We start from the raw sequence: 16,757 nt of genomic DNA, 5'->3' as shown, positions 1-16,757 counted from the left end.
AGCTTCTAAGAAGCTGGAAAGGCTGGAGCCTCCAGGAGGAAGGCAGCTCTGCCCACACCCCACTCTTAGCTGAGTGAGGTCCATTCCGGCTTTCTATAGAATCTAACGTCCATGACTTTGCATGAAGACACCAAGCTTGTGGAATCTTGTTAGGGCGGCAAGAGGAGACCCACACACCCAGGGTGACAACAAAGCCGTCTCCAGGCACCGTCAGCTGCCCCCAGGCTCCAGGCACGACTGAGGGCCACAGGCTGCCTGCCGGTCCCGAGGCCCCCCACGGCTGCTGCTGCTGCTGTGGTGGGGAGCACCGGGTGGTCAGGGGGAGACTGGTGCAAAGAAGAGGCCCTGAAACCACCATACTCCCACTCACCATGCCCACAGTCCCTGGGCCCCTCCACGCACCCTGGGGATTCTGAGAAATCCACAGGCCTAGAACAAGAGTACACTCAGGGGACCTCAGAGAGTGCGGCCTGGGGAGCTAGCTGTGTGATCTTGGACGGCTTCCTGGAGGAGGAACCTGTGTTGAGCCTTAAGGTAAAGCAGAGCAGGAGGCTGGGATGGGCAGCTAGGTTCATCTCAGCAGCCGGCTCTCTGAGCGAGCGAGGCCAGAACTCGGGAACTACCCACATCGTGGGCCTGGGGGCGGGGTGGACCACCTCGTTTTGCCCACAGCCCCCCTCCAACCCACTGCCCCCGTCAGCCCCTAGCTGTCAGTTAGTCACCAAGTGCAGGAGATGACCCGCCCAATGCCAGCCTCCTGCCGCCCTGGGGCTGGGCTCCTGTGACCCCCTCCTTGCTCCCCTTCTCCCACCTCCCGTTGCTGCCAGCCTGGTCTCCCCAAATGCAGCCCGATGTCACTGTCACCTGCCGCTCAGAAGCCTCCTGTCCACCCCCGAACTTGAGGCAAAGGCAGACACCATGGCAGGCCAGGGCCAGCTCCTCACAGCTACCCCAGGCCTCTGCCCACCCTTCCTCCAGGGCCCTGGTCCACCTACGCGCTCCCTGTGCAGAGAAGGGACAGCGCCACCTCCTCCAGGAAGCCTCCCTCTGTGTGGGAGCTGCCCTGGCCCCTGCGGCCTCTGGCCTCCACATCACCTCGCCTCCCCATGGGCCTGCCCAGGACCGAGTACTCCTGGGCTGGGTGGAGCCAGCACCAAGCAGTTCAAACATCCAAACCTCCACCCTGCTGCGAGAGTGGCCCCCCCTCACTGCTCCACACACTGCCCGCGTGCATGCCTGCTCAGCTGCCTCAGTCGCATCCAACTCTTGCGACCCTATGGACTGTAGCCCGCGAGCTGGCAGGCAGGTGCCCAGTCACCTCAGGGGCCAGGCTCCCCAGCCCAGACCCCTTCCACCTGGGCTGCTGACAGCTGTCCGTGAAGCAGGCCCGGAAGGGGAGCTGCTGGAGCCTCACGCCCTCCCAGGCCACCCACCGCCGCTGGTCCCAGGAGGATGGCCCTGCTGGGGACGGGCACCCTCTGCTGGCAGCCCCGGGCCCATCCTGGAGGGCCACTCTACCCTGTCCCCTGACCCTCCAGGTGGCCTCTTGGAGGCTGGGCTGGTACCAGTCACCCCAACCAGAGGTGACCTCCAAGGGTCAGTGTCCTGAGGAGGGGCCAGCCAGACGTCCTCCCAGGCCTGTTTCCGTATCCCCGGCTGGTCGCGGCTGCCTGGAGGGCTACAGGACCGGCGCAGGGCCCGCCTCCCCAGCACCCGCAGGAAAGACACCGGAAGACAGAACGCTGGGCTGAGTCGGCTCTTAGGAGGGCGGCGACCTCGAGGCCGGGGCCTCCAGAGCCACGTTGTGCCAGAAAGGCTTGCTCCGGACCAGGAAGGCTTGGAAGGCGTTGGTGGACTCGGAGGACCTCGGCGGGTGGGGGAAGAGCACGTCCTTGTCCACGTCCTCGGACACCAGCTGGGCCACGATCCGCGCGAGGTCCTGCGGGGAGGGCGGGGTCAGGGGCGGGGCCGGGCCCGGTGGGGCGGGGCGGGACCCGGCGCTCCCGCGCTTCCCCGCACCCTGCAGGAGGCGGGCGCCCCCGCGACGCCCGGCTTCTCGCTGCGGCCCAGCACAGCCAGCCTCCGGCGCTCATCTATGCTGACGCTCCAGCGGCGGCGGCTCCGGCGCCAGCTGTCCTGCGGCTCGCACACCTGGGGGGACAAGGCAGGGGTCTGCGCCGGCCGCACCCGGGGTCTCGCACCCGCCAACCCTCTGCGCTCCACACAGCCACCGCAGTGCCGGCGGGCGGGCAGAGCTTCAGCACAGCTCTGGGGCTGTGTGTGCCTTTCGTCAGCGGCTCGGCGCCTGGACACCCAGGCCAGCACCTGTCCCGCTTCCCTGTGTGTGGGTTGGCCCCCTGGATGTTGGGGGCCATTACAGCAGAGGTCGTAGCCCTCTGCTAGTGCCCCTTCCTAGCTGGGCACAGTCGGCCCACCCTCTGGGGAGGCCCCCGGAACAGGAAGTCAGACTGTGGGTGCCTCGAGAAAGACGGGGCCCAAAAGTCAGTCTCGTCCCAGGCCCCTCCAAAATGCCCACAGAGAGGCGTTGGGGGAGACGACACTCAGGGCTCCACAGGCACACGGGACAGGCCCGGAGGCATCCTGCAGGACCCGCACCCCCACTCCTGCCCAGGTGGGCTGTCCCTGAAGGGCTCCAGAGCCCCTCCCACTCTGCCCAGCCAGGGGCCAGCTGGCTGCCTCCCTGCGGGGTCCAGGAGGTCACCCTCGGAGTGCCACGGGGGGTGGGGTAGGTGCCATGTTAAAAATAAAAGGAGGATTAAGACAAACTCAGTCCCCATTCCCCAAAAACCTAAAAATAGAACTACCATATGACCTAACAATCCAACTTCTGAGTATACATCCAAAGGAATGGAAAGCAAGTCAAAGAGATATTTCTGCACTCGTGTTTGGAGCCACACTGTTCACAGTAGCCAACAAGTGGCTGCAACCCAAATGCCCATCAACAGATGAATGAATCAGCCTCGTGTGGCCCGTCCATACGACGGAGTATCATCCAGCCTTAGAAAGGAAAGACACTGCATAAGCTGCAGCATGGGTGAACCTCAGGGACGCGGGCGCAGAGAACTCAGGTCTCGTGTGGTCCACTCGCGCGAGCTACCTGGAGTCACCAGGTTCGCAGTCGGAGCACGGCACCACAGCTGCCCGGGCCTGGGGAGGGGCGGGTGCGGTTTGACGCGGACAGCATTTCAGAGGTGCAGCATGGAAGCTGCTGCAGTCTGCACGGCGAGGTGAGCGAATGTTCATTTGGGGTTCTCCACGGGACAGAAAAACCCAAACGAGCTTCTTGGCCAACCCAGTGCTTAACACCACTGAACCGTACACTTCAAAATGGTCAGGATGTGGTGGGGGGAGTGGACGCTTGGAGCCAGAAACACACACAGAAGGAGGATAGCGTGAGCAACACAGGAGAAGGGAGCGAGGACCGCCCAGGAGAGGCTCGGCCAGCAGGAGGAGCCGGCCCAGCTGACACAGAGTTTGACCTTCTTGCCTCCAGACTGAAAACCAATGCATTTCTGTTTTTTAAGCAAAAAAAAGGAAAAGAATAAAGCGAAGTCCCCAGCCCCTCTTCCCACTCTACATCAAGAACCCTGGCAGCCTGGCTAAGCAACCTCTCCACCTAGGAGAGGGGAGGGGTCCTTTCTGGGGGAAAAGACCAGCCCCAGAGAAGAGCCCTACAGAGCCGGGGCGTCCAGTGCAGAGCAGCCAGAAGCCTGCCCGATCACCCCGCGACGTTCGCGACTGCTGGCGGGGCTGCCCCCGGCACACGGGGCCTCCAGCCAGCCCACGGGCCCGCCCCTGGGTGCAGACAGGGCAGCCTCCACGGAGGAGAAACACAGGGGAGAGCCCCGGCTGGGGCCCGAGAGGCTCCGACGGGAGTGGGAGGAAGCATGCCACCTCCCCGCTCCCGCCGCCTCCTGGACTCCACGGACTGTGAGACAGAAGAGGACAGAGCAAAGAGGGGCTGCTGCGCGGGCAGCCCGCCGCCGTGACCGAGGCCCGCGGCGCCAAAGGCGGCGTCACAGGCGTTCCCTCTGAAGTGGGGCGGGTCCGAGGATGCTGGTGGCGCACGGGGGTTGCTCCACCCGAGCACAGCCTTCCCGGGGAGACCTCCGGTGGTGAGAGGCACGGGACGACCCACCGACCTCAGCCTGTGAGCAGACGGACAGAAGTCTGCTGCCAAGCCGTGTGTCACAGAGCATCGTCACAGCAAAGACTAACGACGGGACCGGCAACAAACCCCAAAGCCAAGGCAAGGAAACGCGAGGAATGGGAGAGCCAGGCGTGCAGGCCCGACAGCCAACAACAGCGTTCAGAGAGAACAGAGGGGCCGCGCGCACACAGACACGCGGGCGCGCGCACACGCACGCGGGCGCGCGCATGGACACACCCCCTCCAAGAGGCAAGGCTCCAGGCTGGAAGGGCTCCCACAGGACCGAGGGGAGACAGTGGGGGACATCTGAGAACCAGGCGGAGAGAAACGGGCACGTTGGCGGGGGGCAAGGAGCTCCCAGGGCTAGGAGAACCCAAGGCCCCAAACTCCTGCAGGAGGGCAACTTCCCGCTAGGAGGGCCACCCACCCAAGTGTCACCCAGGTGTGCAGGCAGAACAGAGTACCTTCAGGACCGTCCAGTTGGAACTGACTACCTGCGGGGCCTTCTGAGGAGCTGCCAGAGGCAGGGAGGGGCCCCAGCCCGCCCGGCGGGAGCGACACCCGTCGCCTGGGGCGCCAGGTCGTTTGTGAGACAAGGGCCACAGCTGTGCTGGAAGTCTGGGAGGGATCAGAAGATGCAGAAGGGATGGGACGGCGCCATCGTCACCTCCAGGAGACACAGTAGCTGTCTGAGAGGTGACGGTCACAGCGGAGGGAAGCTGCCCATGCCCGGCTCCGGGCCACGGTCGCTGGGGAGCAGGCGCAGCGGCGTACAGGGAAGCAGGACCTGCGGAGAGACAGGTGTCTGCGGGTGGGGGAAGGCAGCGAGCACGCGTTCCTGGGACAGGAGCCTCCACTGAGCCCTCAGGGCCGGCGGGCGGCTCTTCTCAGCTCTGTGCTCACGTGGGGTATCGAGAGTGGCGCACAGCTTTACGAGAGACGGGCATTACGGAGTGGAGCGACCTGACGGCACGCACAGGGGCCCCTGTGCTCACCGACAGGACGACCATCACCAACAGCGGCCAAGCCCCAGGCCATGGGCAGAAAAGACCCCCTCGTGGGCCTGCCTGGTAACCCGCACCAGGAGCTCCCACGGGCACGGAAGCCGGCGCGGAAGGGGACCCGATTCTCAGGAGGGGACAAGGAGGACTCCCACCAGCCACGAGGGAGGCCAGCGCTGCCTCTGAGGACACAGGGCAGCTTTAAATGCTGGAAAATTAGGGGGAAAGCCCTGGAACAAGGGACCGAGCAAATAATTAAAGAAGCTAGGAAAAAACAACAACGAAAGAGGTCCTCTCAAAGTTTAAAAGGAGAATTAGGAAAGACTGGTAAGTAAATCAGAATGGAAAAAAATACAACGGACAATGACTGAAAGCTGGTTTTTTGAAAAACCATTAAAGCAGAATAGTCCTCACGCCACCAACCACCTCTGTCATTTTTGCCCCTCCGTGTTTAGTGCCCATCTTCTTCTCTTTCTATTAAGTATTTATTTATATTGGCTGTGCCCAGTTTTAGCTGTGGCCTGTGGAGTCTATTAATAGGTCCCCGGCCAGGGATCCAACCTGGCCCCCGGCACCGGGAGCACGCAGTCTCAGCCAGCGGACCGCCGGGGCAGCCCCCGTTTCTTCTTAATGAACTATGTATGTCCTCAGACTCAATGTCCTTTTCTCCTCAGTTTTAAACTGTCTTCTCTTTGCTCTTAAGCATCTCTTCACACGTTTGGTTGGTAAACATTTGTATGTTCTAAATGTTACAAGTATTTTTCCCAGACCGTCCTACACCTCCATTGTGTCTTTGTACCAGCCTCACACACAGCAGTCAGGTTTGCTGGGGTTTTACGTCAGGGTTTGGCCTAGCTCGGGCGTTTCCCCCTTGGACTCTCAGCACGGCTCCCGTTCTCCCGGCGCTTCTGCGTTTGGTTTTAACTTGCAGCTCGTGTGTGTGTGTGTGTGAGAGAGAGTGTGTGTGTGTGTGTGTGTGTGTGTGTGTGTGTGTCTGACGAGTCGGGGGGTCTAGATGGATGGCCGGTCGCCCCAATACTACTCACTGAAAAGTGTGTTCCGCACGGGGAAATTAAACTCCAGGATTCAACCTGGACAGTCTGTGCAGGCTTCGAGCCCCCTGGCCAGCTTCCATCCCAGCGCCACGCGACACTCTCTGCTCAGAGCAGGCGAGCCAGGCCCTGCTCTTCTGTTTTAAAACTCTTGCCTGGTTTCTTTTCCAGGCAAAAAAAAAAAAACAACTTCAAATCTGTAATTTTCCAAACTCTGCAACCACAGTTTCCTTCTGCACATTTCTGAGCCCTGAATAAAGGAAGCCCCTCACACGGGCACCCCGCTGTCTGCTCCTTTCCCACCCGCCCTGACCCCGGAGCCCATGGTCGCTGGCCGAGCCTGGCAGCGACGCGCCTCTGAACTAACGCAGACCATGCGCAGCCTGCCTCCTCCCCACCGCGAGAGTACCCCAGGCTCCCCCTGCAGCCGTCTGCGTGTGTCGGAGCGGGGAGCAGGGGCGCGCCCTTTGCAGCCCACTCTGACGATGGCTGCCTCTGACTCAAGTTAATCTGCCGCCCCTCCTGCGGCTGTGTCTCCGGCTTTGCTGGCCTTGCCCATGGCAGGGCCTTTCTCTGCCCCCTTCCTCTGGCTCGATCGGGTGTTGTTTCTAGCCCACGTCCCCTCCACTTGTTCAGAGGCGCTCACTTCCCAGTCTTGTGATGCCATTGAAACTTGTGCTGCTGCTCACCCAGGTCTCCGAGGGCTGCTCAGCCAGCAACAGGGATCGAGGACTGGCTTGCCAGCCAGACCAGGGAGGCACCTTCAGCTTTTCTCGAGCTTCCTTGTGACTGCATCTCTCTCTGGTGTCTTGGAATAACCTCACAAGAGGCTCTGAGCCAAAGCCACCCAACTAAGCAACTCCGTTTCCTGACTTACAGAAACTGGGATGAGAATATTTATTACTGTTCCAAGCTACTGATGCTGGGAAAGATTGAAGGCAGGAGGAGAAGGGGATGACAGAGGATGAGATGGTTGGATGGCATCACCGACTTGATGGACATGAGTTTGAGCAAGCTCCAGGAGCTGGTGAAGGACAGGAAAGCCTGGCGTGCTGCAGTTCATGGGGTCGCAAAGAGTCAGAGATGACTAGCAACTGAAGAACCACCACCAAGTGACTGCGTATCTTTTCTCTTTGATGCGGTCCTCGCAGCCCCGACTTTGGTGCAAGCCCCATGAGCTGTCTCAGCAGCATCACGGTGACGGCCAAGCTGCCGCTTTGGGAAAGACGACCGCGGTGGGCTCTCTGGCTCCCCTTCACCAGGTTACAGAAATGTCCATTTCTTCCTACCTATTAAGAATGGATAGTTTTTTATTTTTTTCTCCCAAGGAAGGAGACTGGAATATATCAACATTATTTTTCTACACCCACTGAAATAATCATGTGATCTTCCTCCTTTTGCTAATGAAGAAAATATTTTTTGCTTTAAAAAAAAAAAATCTTTCAGGCCACACTGCAGGCATGTGGCTCCCCAAGCAGGGATCAAACCCTCGCCTCCTGCAGTGGAAGTGCAGGGTCTTAACCACGGGGCCACCAGGGAAGCTCAGAACATGACTAGGAGATTTCCAATCACTTCATCCATGGGCCACAGTTTTCTTGCATTCATGCAAGTCCGTTTATTCAGGGCATGGTCACTGAGCGCCTGCTATGTGCTGTGTGCCCTCCTGGATGCTGGGGGCAGGGCTGAGGAGGGCGGAGGCCCTGCAGTCCTGCACAGGGCTACCCTCTGTGGTGGTGGAGTTTGCCGCATGGTTGGATTTACTTCTGGATTTTTCAACCTGTGCTTCAGTCAGAGGGCATCACTGCTCTCCTTTCCCCGCCTCGTCAGCCAGCACGGGTGCCAGGGTGATGCTCTGGGCTGCGAGGGCCGCATCGATGCAGAGGATTCGCTTCTTGGGCGCGTGGACACCTACCCACGAAGCCTCATTAGGGAAGGTCTGGGCCCACTTTAGAGCTTCCTTCGCTCTTAGTTTCTTCAGGGTTCCGAAAAGCCCTCTGTGACATGGGCTCAGATCGGCAGGGTTCAGGGTCTCTGCTATCCCCCCACCAGGCGAGACTGCACGGTGACGCCCCTGCCGTGTGCGTGCTGCCACCCCGGGGATTCGGGTCCCACTGGCCTTGGCTGTGCTTGGGGCAGCCGAGTCGCCGCAGGTGGGGGGAGGCCTGTGCCCACCGCAGGGAGACCTTGCCCGCCAGGCCCTGCCAGTGGAAGGGCTGTCCCGCCCCAGCCTGGCCTCAGGCACACGTTTTGTTCAAAACTGGGACGGGGTAACCACTTGAGAACATGCGCAGGAAAGTGTATTTTAAAACCCGGGAATCCATGACCCAAAACGAACAGTGCCATACTTGCTCCCAGTCTTTCCCCCAGGAAACTGTGCTGACCTGGTCCCGGGCAGGCTCCTTGACAAGCCCACGCACTCGGAGGCCGGGCTGTGCGACCGGAGCCCCGGCACAGAGCGCTTCCGGCAGGCGGGCTCCGGGGGCTCGGCCCACGAGTGGCACTGCTTGCTTGCAGCACCGGAGCCGCGCGAGCCCTCACCTGGGGAGGGGCACGGGCGGTCTGGGCCGCGTGCTCCTGCGGGGCGGCTGGCGTCTGGCCTTCTGCAGGCCCGGCCTGGGCCGCCCTGGGGCTCTGTCATCCGAGGGGCGCCGGGTCCCTGCGCGTCTTGCCAATGCTCTGGCCTCCCGCATCTTCATGAGTTTCATCTATTGCCCTGATATCAAATACCTTTCACTTTTTTCTGGCTCCCTTTCTGTGAAAGGCCTGTGCCTCCGGGGGACCATCTGCCTCTCCTGCAGGCATGTGTGCGCGTGTGGCGTGTGCGCGCGTGATGTGTGCGCGTGTGGCGTGTGCGCGCGTGATGTGTGCGCGCGTGAGGTGTGCGCCCACAGCCCGCCTGCTGCCCGCTGTGTCAGGTGGCCCTCTGAGCCTCACGCGGGTCCTTCGTCTGGGTGGCGGGGGTTGTCGGGGCAGGGAGGGACTTGGGGCTTCCTTGCAGTCTTGCCGTTTCCTACGCAACCTGCTGGGCCCCGGCTGCCCAGGGCATCCCTCCAGCCCAGACTGGCCCCGAGCCCTGCAGGGCCAGCTCGGCCTCCCTCAGCCTCTCTCCTGTCCTGGAACTTGCGCTCAAGTTCCCTTCGGCCTCCAGCCCTAATTCCCCGCCCACCATTCATCTGAGCCGCTGGGCTGTGTCCTCAGTTAACTCCCTGGGGCCAGCTCGTTTACCAGCCCTTCCTCCAGGGCGGGGACGGGCTCCAGGAAGCGCCACCTCTGGGCCCGGGGGAGCTTCTTTGGCTTCCCGCTGCTCCCTGCGTTAGGACCGTCAGATGACCTCTTGCTCCTTCTCTTTCCCTCCCTTTGTTTTTTTTTTCACTGTGATAAAATGCACATAACATAAAATCGGCCACTTTGACCATTTTTAAGCGTACAGCTCACTGGCATAAGCACATCCAAACTGTTGTGCAACCGTCACCAAGATGTCCAGGACTTTCCATCGCCCAAACCGAGACTCTGTCGCCACGACACACTCACTCCCAACCCTGCCCCAGCCCTAGCCCCCCTCGTCTACTCTCTTTCTCTGAAGCTGACACCGTGAGGGACCCGCGCGTGGGCCCGTCTGTCCTGTGCTCTGCTTACCCCACTCAGCGTCATGTCCCCAAGGCCCGCCCACGCTGTGTCCTGTGTCAGAGTTGCCTCCTTTTGAGGGCTGAGTCATGCTCTGCTCCACGTCTTTACCGCCTTCGTCTGTCCAAGGACACTTGGGCTGCTTCTAGGTTTTGGTTATTCTCCAGTGCGCCCCCTGAGAACGTGGACATACAAGCACCTGTTTGTTTCTCTGCCTTGGATTTTTTTCAGCTGTTTACCCAGAACTGGGATTGCGGGTCACACCGCCCTCCTGCGCTCCACTTTCTGAGGGAACTCCATCGACTGTGCCATTTCACACTCCCTCCAGTGCGTGAGGTTCCAGTCTCTCCACACTCTTGCCAGCACTTGTCCTTTTTAAAAAGTCATTATAGCCATCCTAACAAGCCTGAGGTGGTGTCTCACTGCAGTTCTGATTTGCATTGCCCTGGGACTAATGATGTGGAGCATTTTTTTCGTGTGCTTGCTGACCATTTTGTGCATCCTTGGAGAAGTGTCCATTCAAGCCTTTTAGCTATTTTTGAGTTGAATTCTTGTTTTTTTGTTGTTGTTGGGTTTTGAAAGTGAAAGTGAAGTTGCTCAGTCGTATCTGACTCTTTGCGACCCCGTGGACTGTAGCCCTCCAGGCTCCCCTGTCCATGGGATTCTCCAGGCAAGAATACTGGAGTGGGTTGACATCTCCTTCGGTTCTTTAACTTATATGCAGAGCACATCATGCAAAGTACCAGGCTAGGTGAATCGCAAGCTGGAATCAAGATTGCCAGGAAAGGATTAACCTCAGGTATGCAGATGACACCACTCTAATGGCAGGAAGTGAAGAGGAGCTCGAGTCTCTTGGTGAGCGTGAAAGAGGAGTTAAAAAGCTGGCCTGAAACTCAGCATTCAAAAAACTAAGATCATGGGATCTGACCCCATCACTTTGTGGCAAATAGAAGGGGAAAAAGTGGAAGCAGTGACAGCTTTTGTTTCCTTAGGCTCCAAAATCAGTGTGGATGGTGACTGCAGCCAGGAAATTCAGAGATGCTTGCTCCTTGGAAGGAAACCTATGACAAACTTAGACAATGTATTACAAAGCAGAGACATCACTATGCTGACAAAGATCCACATAGTCAAAGCTATGGTTTTTCCAGTAGTCATGTACGGATTTAAGAGCTGGTGCATAAAGGAAGGTGAACGCTGAAGAACTGATGCTTTCCAACTATGGTGCTGGAGAAGAATGAGAGTCCCCTGCTGCTGGGAAAGACTGAGGGCAGGAGGAGAAGAGGGCAGCAGAGGATGAGGTGGTTGGATGGCATCATCGACTCAGTGGGCTCGGATCTGAGCAAACTCCGGGAGATCTAAGCGAGGACAGAGGAGCCTGGTGTGCTGCAGTCCGTGGGGCCGCAAAGGCCTGACTGGAAAGGCTGCCCCTACTTCTGTGGTCATAGGCTCCCCGGTGGCTCAGATGGTAAAGAACCTGCCTGCAAGGTAGGAGAGTCACGCTCGGTCTCTGGGTGAGGATGATACCCTGGGGAAGAGAATGGCTGCCCACTCCAGTATTCTTCCCTGGGGAATTGCATGGACAGATGAGTCTGGAGGGCTACAGTCCATGGGGCCACAAAGAGCCAGACACGGCTGGGCGGCTAACACTCCATGGCCACAGAGGGATCTTCCCAGGGTTTCTTCTACCACTTTCTAAAAATGACTGTTTTTATTTATTTGGCTGCGCTGGGTCTTCGTTGCAGCATGTGGGATCCAGTTCCCCGACCAGGGATCAAACCTGGGCCCCTGCGTTGGGAGCACGGAGTCTTGGCCCCTGGACCACCAGGGAAGCCTCTTAACACTTCTATGGTTTATTTTTTGTGCATTTAAAACTTCGACGCCTTCATCCTGGTACTGAGTGAGAGGTGTGCCTACAAGTCGCTTTCTTCTAGACAGCTGCACACTGTCTCAACATTTACCGACACATCCACAGGACTGCCCTGGTGGGCCAGCGGTTAAGACACCACGGTTCCACTGCAGGGGGCACCAGTCCCTCCCGAGGCGCGGGGACTAAGATCCCGCACCCCCTCATCCCCCCCCACGGGTTTGAGATGGCATCTCCAGTTTACACCAAGTGTCTGCACACACTGGAGTCAGTTTCTAGGTCTCCTGTTCAGCTCTGCTGTCGCTCATGACATGACAGGACACTCTAGCTTAATAACTGAAGTTCTGTGATGTGAATTCACACCTGTTAGAGCTGCACCCATGCTTATTCTTCCACGTGACCAGTTTGCCCAACTGAAGAGAGGAGCGATGCATGTTTACCATTGCACCATTATTGACAGTGGGCTGCGGAACGCCGGGGAGAGCCCTCCGTGCCAGTGAGCTGTGCTCTCCAAGAACGTGGTGTCTGCCCGTTGCCAGTCTCTTGGTAATGCTCTGCGGTGTTCTAAAGCTTCGAGCAGGTCTGCGTTACCTCCTGTCAAGCCTCCTCCTGCTGTCAAACGTGCCTTTTCACTCATTCGTCTCCCAGCACCTGTCTGCAAGGGCTGCTCATTTCCAAGCGGTCGCCTGCAACCCCTTCCTGGACCGTCTCTGTGGACGGGCTCCAGTGCACCCCCGGCACCGACGGGGTGCAGGCGCGTGTCTCCCACGGTGCTGGCTCCATCCCCCCTGCTCGGCTGCTGGGCCAACGCTTCTGAGAAGGCATGGGCCACACTGGGGACGGTGACCCACCTCCAGCTTTGCTCTGACCCGCCTGGCACTGTGGTTCTTCGACTCCTTTTTTTTTTTTCCAGGTGTCTTGCTCTCTTTCACGACAGAGATCTCAGAATGTCTGGTGCCCTTGGCTGTTCCCTCGCGTTTACCGCAGGGACTAAGAATTGATAGCAACGTTGGCGGGCTGGGGCCTGGCCACGGGGCCAGCTTCGTGTTTCGGCCGCCCCCTACCACGCAGCTGAGAGCTGACCCTCTGTCCTGCCCGCCCCAAGGCCACTCACTGGACAGGGGTTGCTATCTCCTGTAGGCCGGTCCTCCCGCCCAGTCCTGTGCCATGGGCTCTTGCCTTTCTCAGGGTCCTCGGCAGCCATGTTGGTGGGCCTGCCGGGAGGTGGACGGGCACAGCCGTGCCTGGTCCTCTGTGCGAGGCCCTCTGTCTGGGGACCCTCGCTGTAGGGGGGACTGTCTCCTCAGACCTGGGCCTCAGCCTGAGGACACTGCCCTGTGAGCACGTGTCCCCCAGCGCGGGCTTGGGCCAGGAAGGCCGGGGCAGCAGGGACTGGGGGGCCGGCCTCTGTCAGCTCGGCTCGTCCCAGAAAGACAATGAGGTCCCGACGTGGGGAGACTGGAGGAGGAGCTTCCCTGCCAGGGCACAGCAGGGAGGGACAGAGAGGACAGACGCAGCAGGGCAGTCGGAGTGAGCAAGCGCACCCGCGGGGCCACGGCCAACGGCTGATGCTGCCCGAGGGCAGGGAGCAGCGGAGGGAAGAGGCAGGAGGGCACACAGGGCGGCCAAGGCGGGGACCCGGTGGGACTCCCTGGCCCCAAGTCAGAAACCTGGCAGTCTGAGGAGAGGGGTCTGCACCCCTTCTCTGCCTCCCCCAGGACCCTCTCCGCTGCGCTGCCTCTCGGCCTCGTCCCCATGCACCCCTCCCCGACAGCCACCCCCACCTCTTGGAACTGCAAAGGCAGCAGGTCACCCCTGTCCAGGCGTCGCCCGGCCCCTCCGTCTGCAGGCCCCCCGTCCAGACAGAAGCCCCACCCTGGCCCCTCCCGAGGAGTCCTCGCCCCGGACAGGCGACATGCTTGTGTGTTCATGTCTTAGATGGCCTGTCCCGAGAGACTGGCCTCATAGAAGCCAAGCGGTGGCTGGCTTCGGGCGGGGGCGCAGCTGGTATGGCACCCAAAGCCCGCTTCCCTCCTCCCCCGCCTTTCCACAGAAACCCAGGGCCTTGCAGACATCGCCGCAGACGGGTTCAAGCACACGGCTGCACGAGCGCCACTGGGCCTACCCTGCCTCAGCCTGGATCCGTCAGGCCTGGCTTTGACACTGACGCACAGGGAACCGTCAGGAACTTCTGGGGGCCTGGCTTCCTTTGCTTGGGAAGCTGCCCCCTGTGCACGCGGGGCTGCACGGTGACCAGACAGCAGCCCACCCAGCCGGCTGGGGTGAGACGGGCTCCTCCACACTGGGGCCAGCACCAAGCAGGGCCTCCAGGAGCGTTTCGGTCATGATTTTGGTGGACAGGTGTCCTGCTGACCGCCCACCTACCTGGTCAGGAGGACATCGTCCCGGCTGTGTGCAGAGCCTCCCCTGGCCAGGCGCCCTCCATGTGGCGGCAGCTGGGGTTGGGGTGGCCGGCAGAGGTAGGTCGCCCACAGCTGCGGGCGGCTGGGAGGGGCACGCCCACCTTGGTGCCCGCCCACCTTCGTGCCCACCCCGGGCTCTGGGGGAGAGGATGCTGACACCCTGCATGGCCCCCAGTCCAGCATCTGCCTGTTATCAGATGCCCTCTGGCCCTCCCCAGGCTCCAGAGGCCCCCTCTCCACCCACACTCCCCTGCTAGGACCCAGGTTTCCAGAGAGGAACCCCCTCTAGCTTACCCAGTCCTGAGTCTGCGGCTCCTGCTGACTGCTGCTTTGGGCACCTAGTGGGCCCCAGGCCATCGCTGGACTTGGTGGCCCCGAGGGCTGCCCCTTCTCCTGGGAAGGCTGCGACTCTGCCTTCTTCCTCAAGAGCGCCTTAAGCGAGCACTCCCTGCTGTCCATCTGCAGACCCCTGGGCGGCTGGCCTGCACCTCTGGGGCGAAGTCCCCACAGCTACCTGGGTCCCTCAGGCAGAGGAAGGTCACAGAAGATATTAAGAAGAGGTGGCAAGAATACACGGAAGAACTGTACAAAAAAGATCTTCACGACCCAGATAATGATGATGATGTGATCACTAATCTAGAGCCAGACATCTTGGAATGTGAAGTCAAGTGGGCCTTAGAAAGCATCACTACGAACCAAGCTAGTGGAGGTGATGGAATTCCAGTCGAGCTATTTCAAATCCTGAAAGATGATGCTGTGAAAGTGCTGCACTCAATATGCCAGCAAATTTGGAAAACTCAGCAGTGGCCACAGGACTGGAAAAGGTCAGTTTTCATTCCAATTCCAAAGAAAGGCAATGCCAAAGAATGCTCAAACTACTGCACAATTGCACTCATCTCACATGCTAGTAAGTAATGCTCAAAATTCTCCAAGCCAGGCTTCAGCAATACGTGAACCGTGAACTCCTTGATGTTCAAGCTGGTTTTAGAAAAGGCAGAGGAACCAGAGATCAAATTCCCAACATCCGCTGGATCATGGAAAAAGCAAGAGAGTTCCAGAAAAATATCTATTTCTGCTTTATTGACTATGCCAAAGCCTTTGACTCTGTGGCTCACAATCAACTGTGGAAAATTCTGAAAGAGATGGGAATACCAGACCACCTGACCTGCCTCTTGAGAAATCTGTATGCAGGTCAGGAAGCAACAGTTAGAACTGGACATGGAACAACACACTGGTTCCAAATCGGAAAAGGAGTAGGTCAAGGCTGTATATTGTCACCCTGCTTATTTAACTTCTATGCAGAGTACACCATGAGAAACGCTGGACTGGAAGAAACACAAGCTGGAATCAAGATTGCCGAGAGAAATATCAATAACCTCAGATATGCAGATGACACCACCCTTACGGCAGAAAGTGAAGAACTAAAGAGCCTCTTGATGAAAGTCAAAGAGGAGAGCGAAAAAGTTGGCTTAAAGCTCAACGTTCAGAAAACGAAGATCATGGCATCTGGTCCCATCACTTCATGGGAAACAGATGGGGAAACAGTAGAAACAGTGTCAGACTTTATTTTGGGGGGCTTCAAAATCACTGCAGATGGTGACTGCAGCCATGAAATTAAAAGACGCTTACGCCTTGGAAGAAAAGTTATGACCAACCTAGATAGTATATTCAAAAGCAGAGATGTTACTTTGCCGACTAAGGTCCGTCTAGTCAAGGCTATGGTTTTTCCTGTGGTCATGTATGGATGTGAGAGTTGGACTGTGAAGAAGGCTGAGCGCCGAAGAATTGATGCTTTTGAACTGTGGTGTTGGAGAAGACTTGAGAGTCCCTTGGACTGCAAGGAGATCCAACCAGTCCATTCTGAAGGAGATCAGCCCTGGGATTTCTTTGGAAGGAATGATGCTGAAGCTGAAACTCCAGTACTTTGGCCACCTGATGCGAAGAGTTGACTCATTGGAAAAGACTCTGATGCTGGGAGGGATTGGGGGCAGGAGGAGAAGGGGACGGCAGAGGATGAGATGGCTGGATGGCATCACGGACTCGATGGGACGTGAGTCTGAGCGAACTCCGGGAGATGGTGATGGAAAGGGAGGCCTGGCGTGCTGCGATTCATGGGGTCGCAGAGAGTCGGACACGACTGAGCGACTGAAATGAACTGGGCTCAGCTTCCAGCCATTGGCCAGACAGTGCTGGGTGACCTCAGCCAGTGAGCCTCAAAAGGGTCCATCCCCTTGGGTGTCCTGGGTCCCCCTGCTGCTGCATCCGTTTCTCTCCGCACGGTCACCCCAGGCCGGGGCGGCTGCGGCCACCGCCCTACCCCCGCCCCCTCAGCCTCCCCCAGGAACGCCCCCTCTCCCACCGCGGCTCCAGCTCCTCGGAGGCAGCTTCTCGGGACTCTGCCTGTGGGCAGCGCGACCAGGGGAGAAAGGAGGGGCCCCCACGCAGCTCTCCCCGCCTGGTTCCTCCAGACCCCTGTGACCTCACCTCGACGCCCGGCCACACCCCAGGGCCCAGGATCCGTGCCCTTCACCTGCCCGACTACGCGTGACGGGGCCGCAGCAGACGGCAGCCCGCCCGTCTCCACTCCGCGGAGGGGTGGCAGGGCAGGGGTCAGGGGACAAG

At 59.3% G+C, this 16,757-nt stretch overlaps 1 protein-coding gene across 1 annotated transcript; it reads right to left on the bottom strand.

Moving 5' to 3' along the window:
- Nucleotides 1-1,759: 1,759 nt before the first annotated feature.
- TEX22 (testis expressed 22) lies at nucleotides 1,760-16,659 on the bottom strand. Its single transcript, XM_052660160.1, has 4 exons — nucleotides 16,620-16,659; nucleotides 14,430-14,649; nucleotides 2,020-2,151; nucleotides 1,760-1,939 (listed from the first exon to the last, which is right to left on the bottom strand). The coding sequence occupies exons 2-4, from the start codon at nucleotides 14,592-14,594 to the stop codon at nucleotides 1,760-1,762; spliced, it is 477 nt and encodes a 158-aa protein (XP_052516120.1). The 5' UTR covers nucleotides 14,595-14,649; nucleotides 16,620-16,659.
- Between the last annotated feature and the right edge of the window lie 98 nt (nucleotides 16,660-16,757).

The sequence above is a fragment of the Budorcas taxicolor genome, chromosome 21 (assembly GCF_023091745.1).
Source record: "Budorcas taxicolor isolate Tak-1 chromosome 21, Takin1.1, whole genome shotgun sequence".
Classification (NCBI taxonomy): Eukaryota; Metazoa; Chordata; class Mammalia; order Artiodactyla; family Bovidae; genus Budorcas; species Budorcas taxicolor.
This window is presented reverse-complemented; position numbering and strand designations above follow the sequence as displayed.

Bases quoted from the DNA above. Each gene is read 5' to 3' on its own strand.
- TEX22 (XM_052660160.1), bottom strand. From the start codon at position 14,594: ATGGACAGCAGGGAGTGCTCGCTTAAGGCGCTCTTGAGGAAGAAGGCA. The intron at 2,152-14,429 runs GTAAGCTAGAGG...TTGTCCCCCCAG, and splicing joins AGCCGCAGACTCAGGACTGG to GTGTGCGAGCCGCAGGACAG. The intron at 1,940-2,019 runs GTGCGGGGAAGC...CCCTCCCCGCAG, and splicing joins GGGCGCCCGCCTCCTGCAGG to GACCTCGCGCGGATCGTGGC.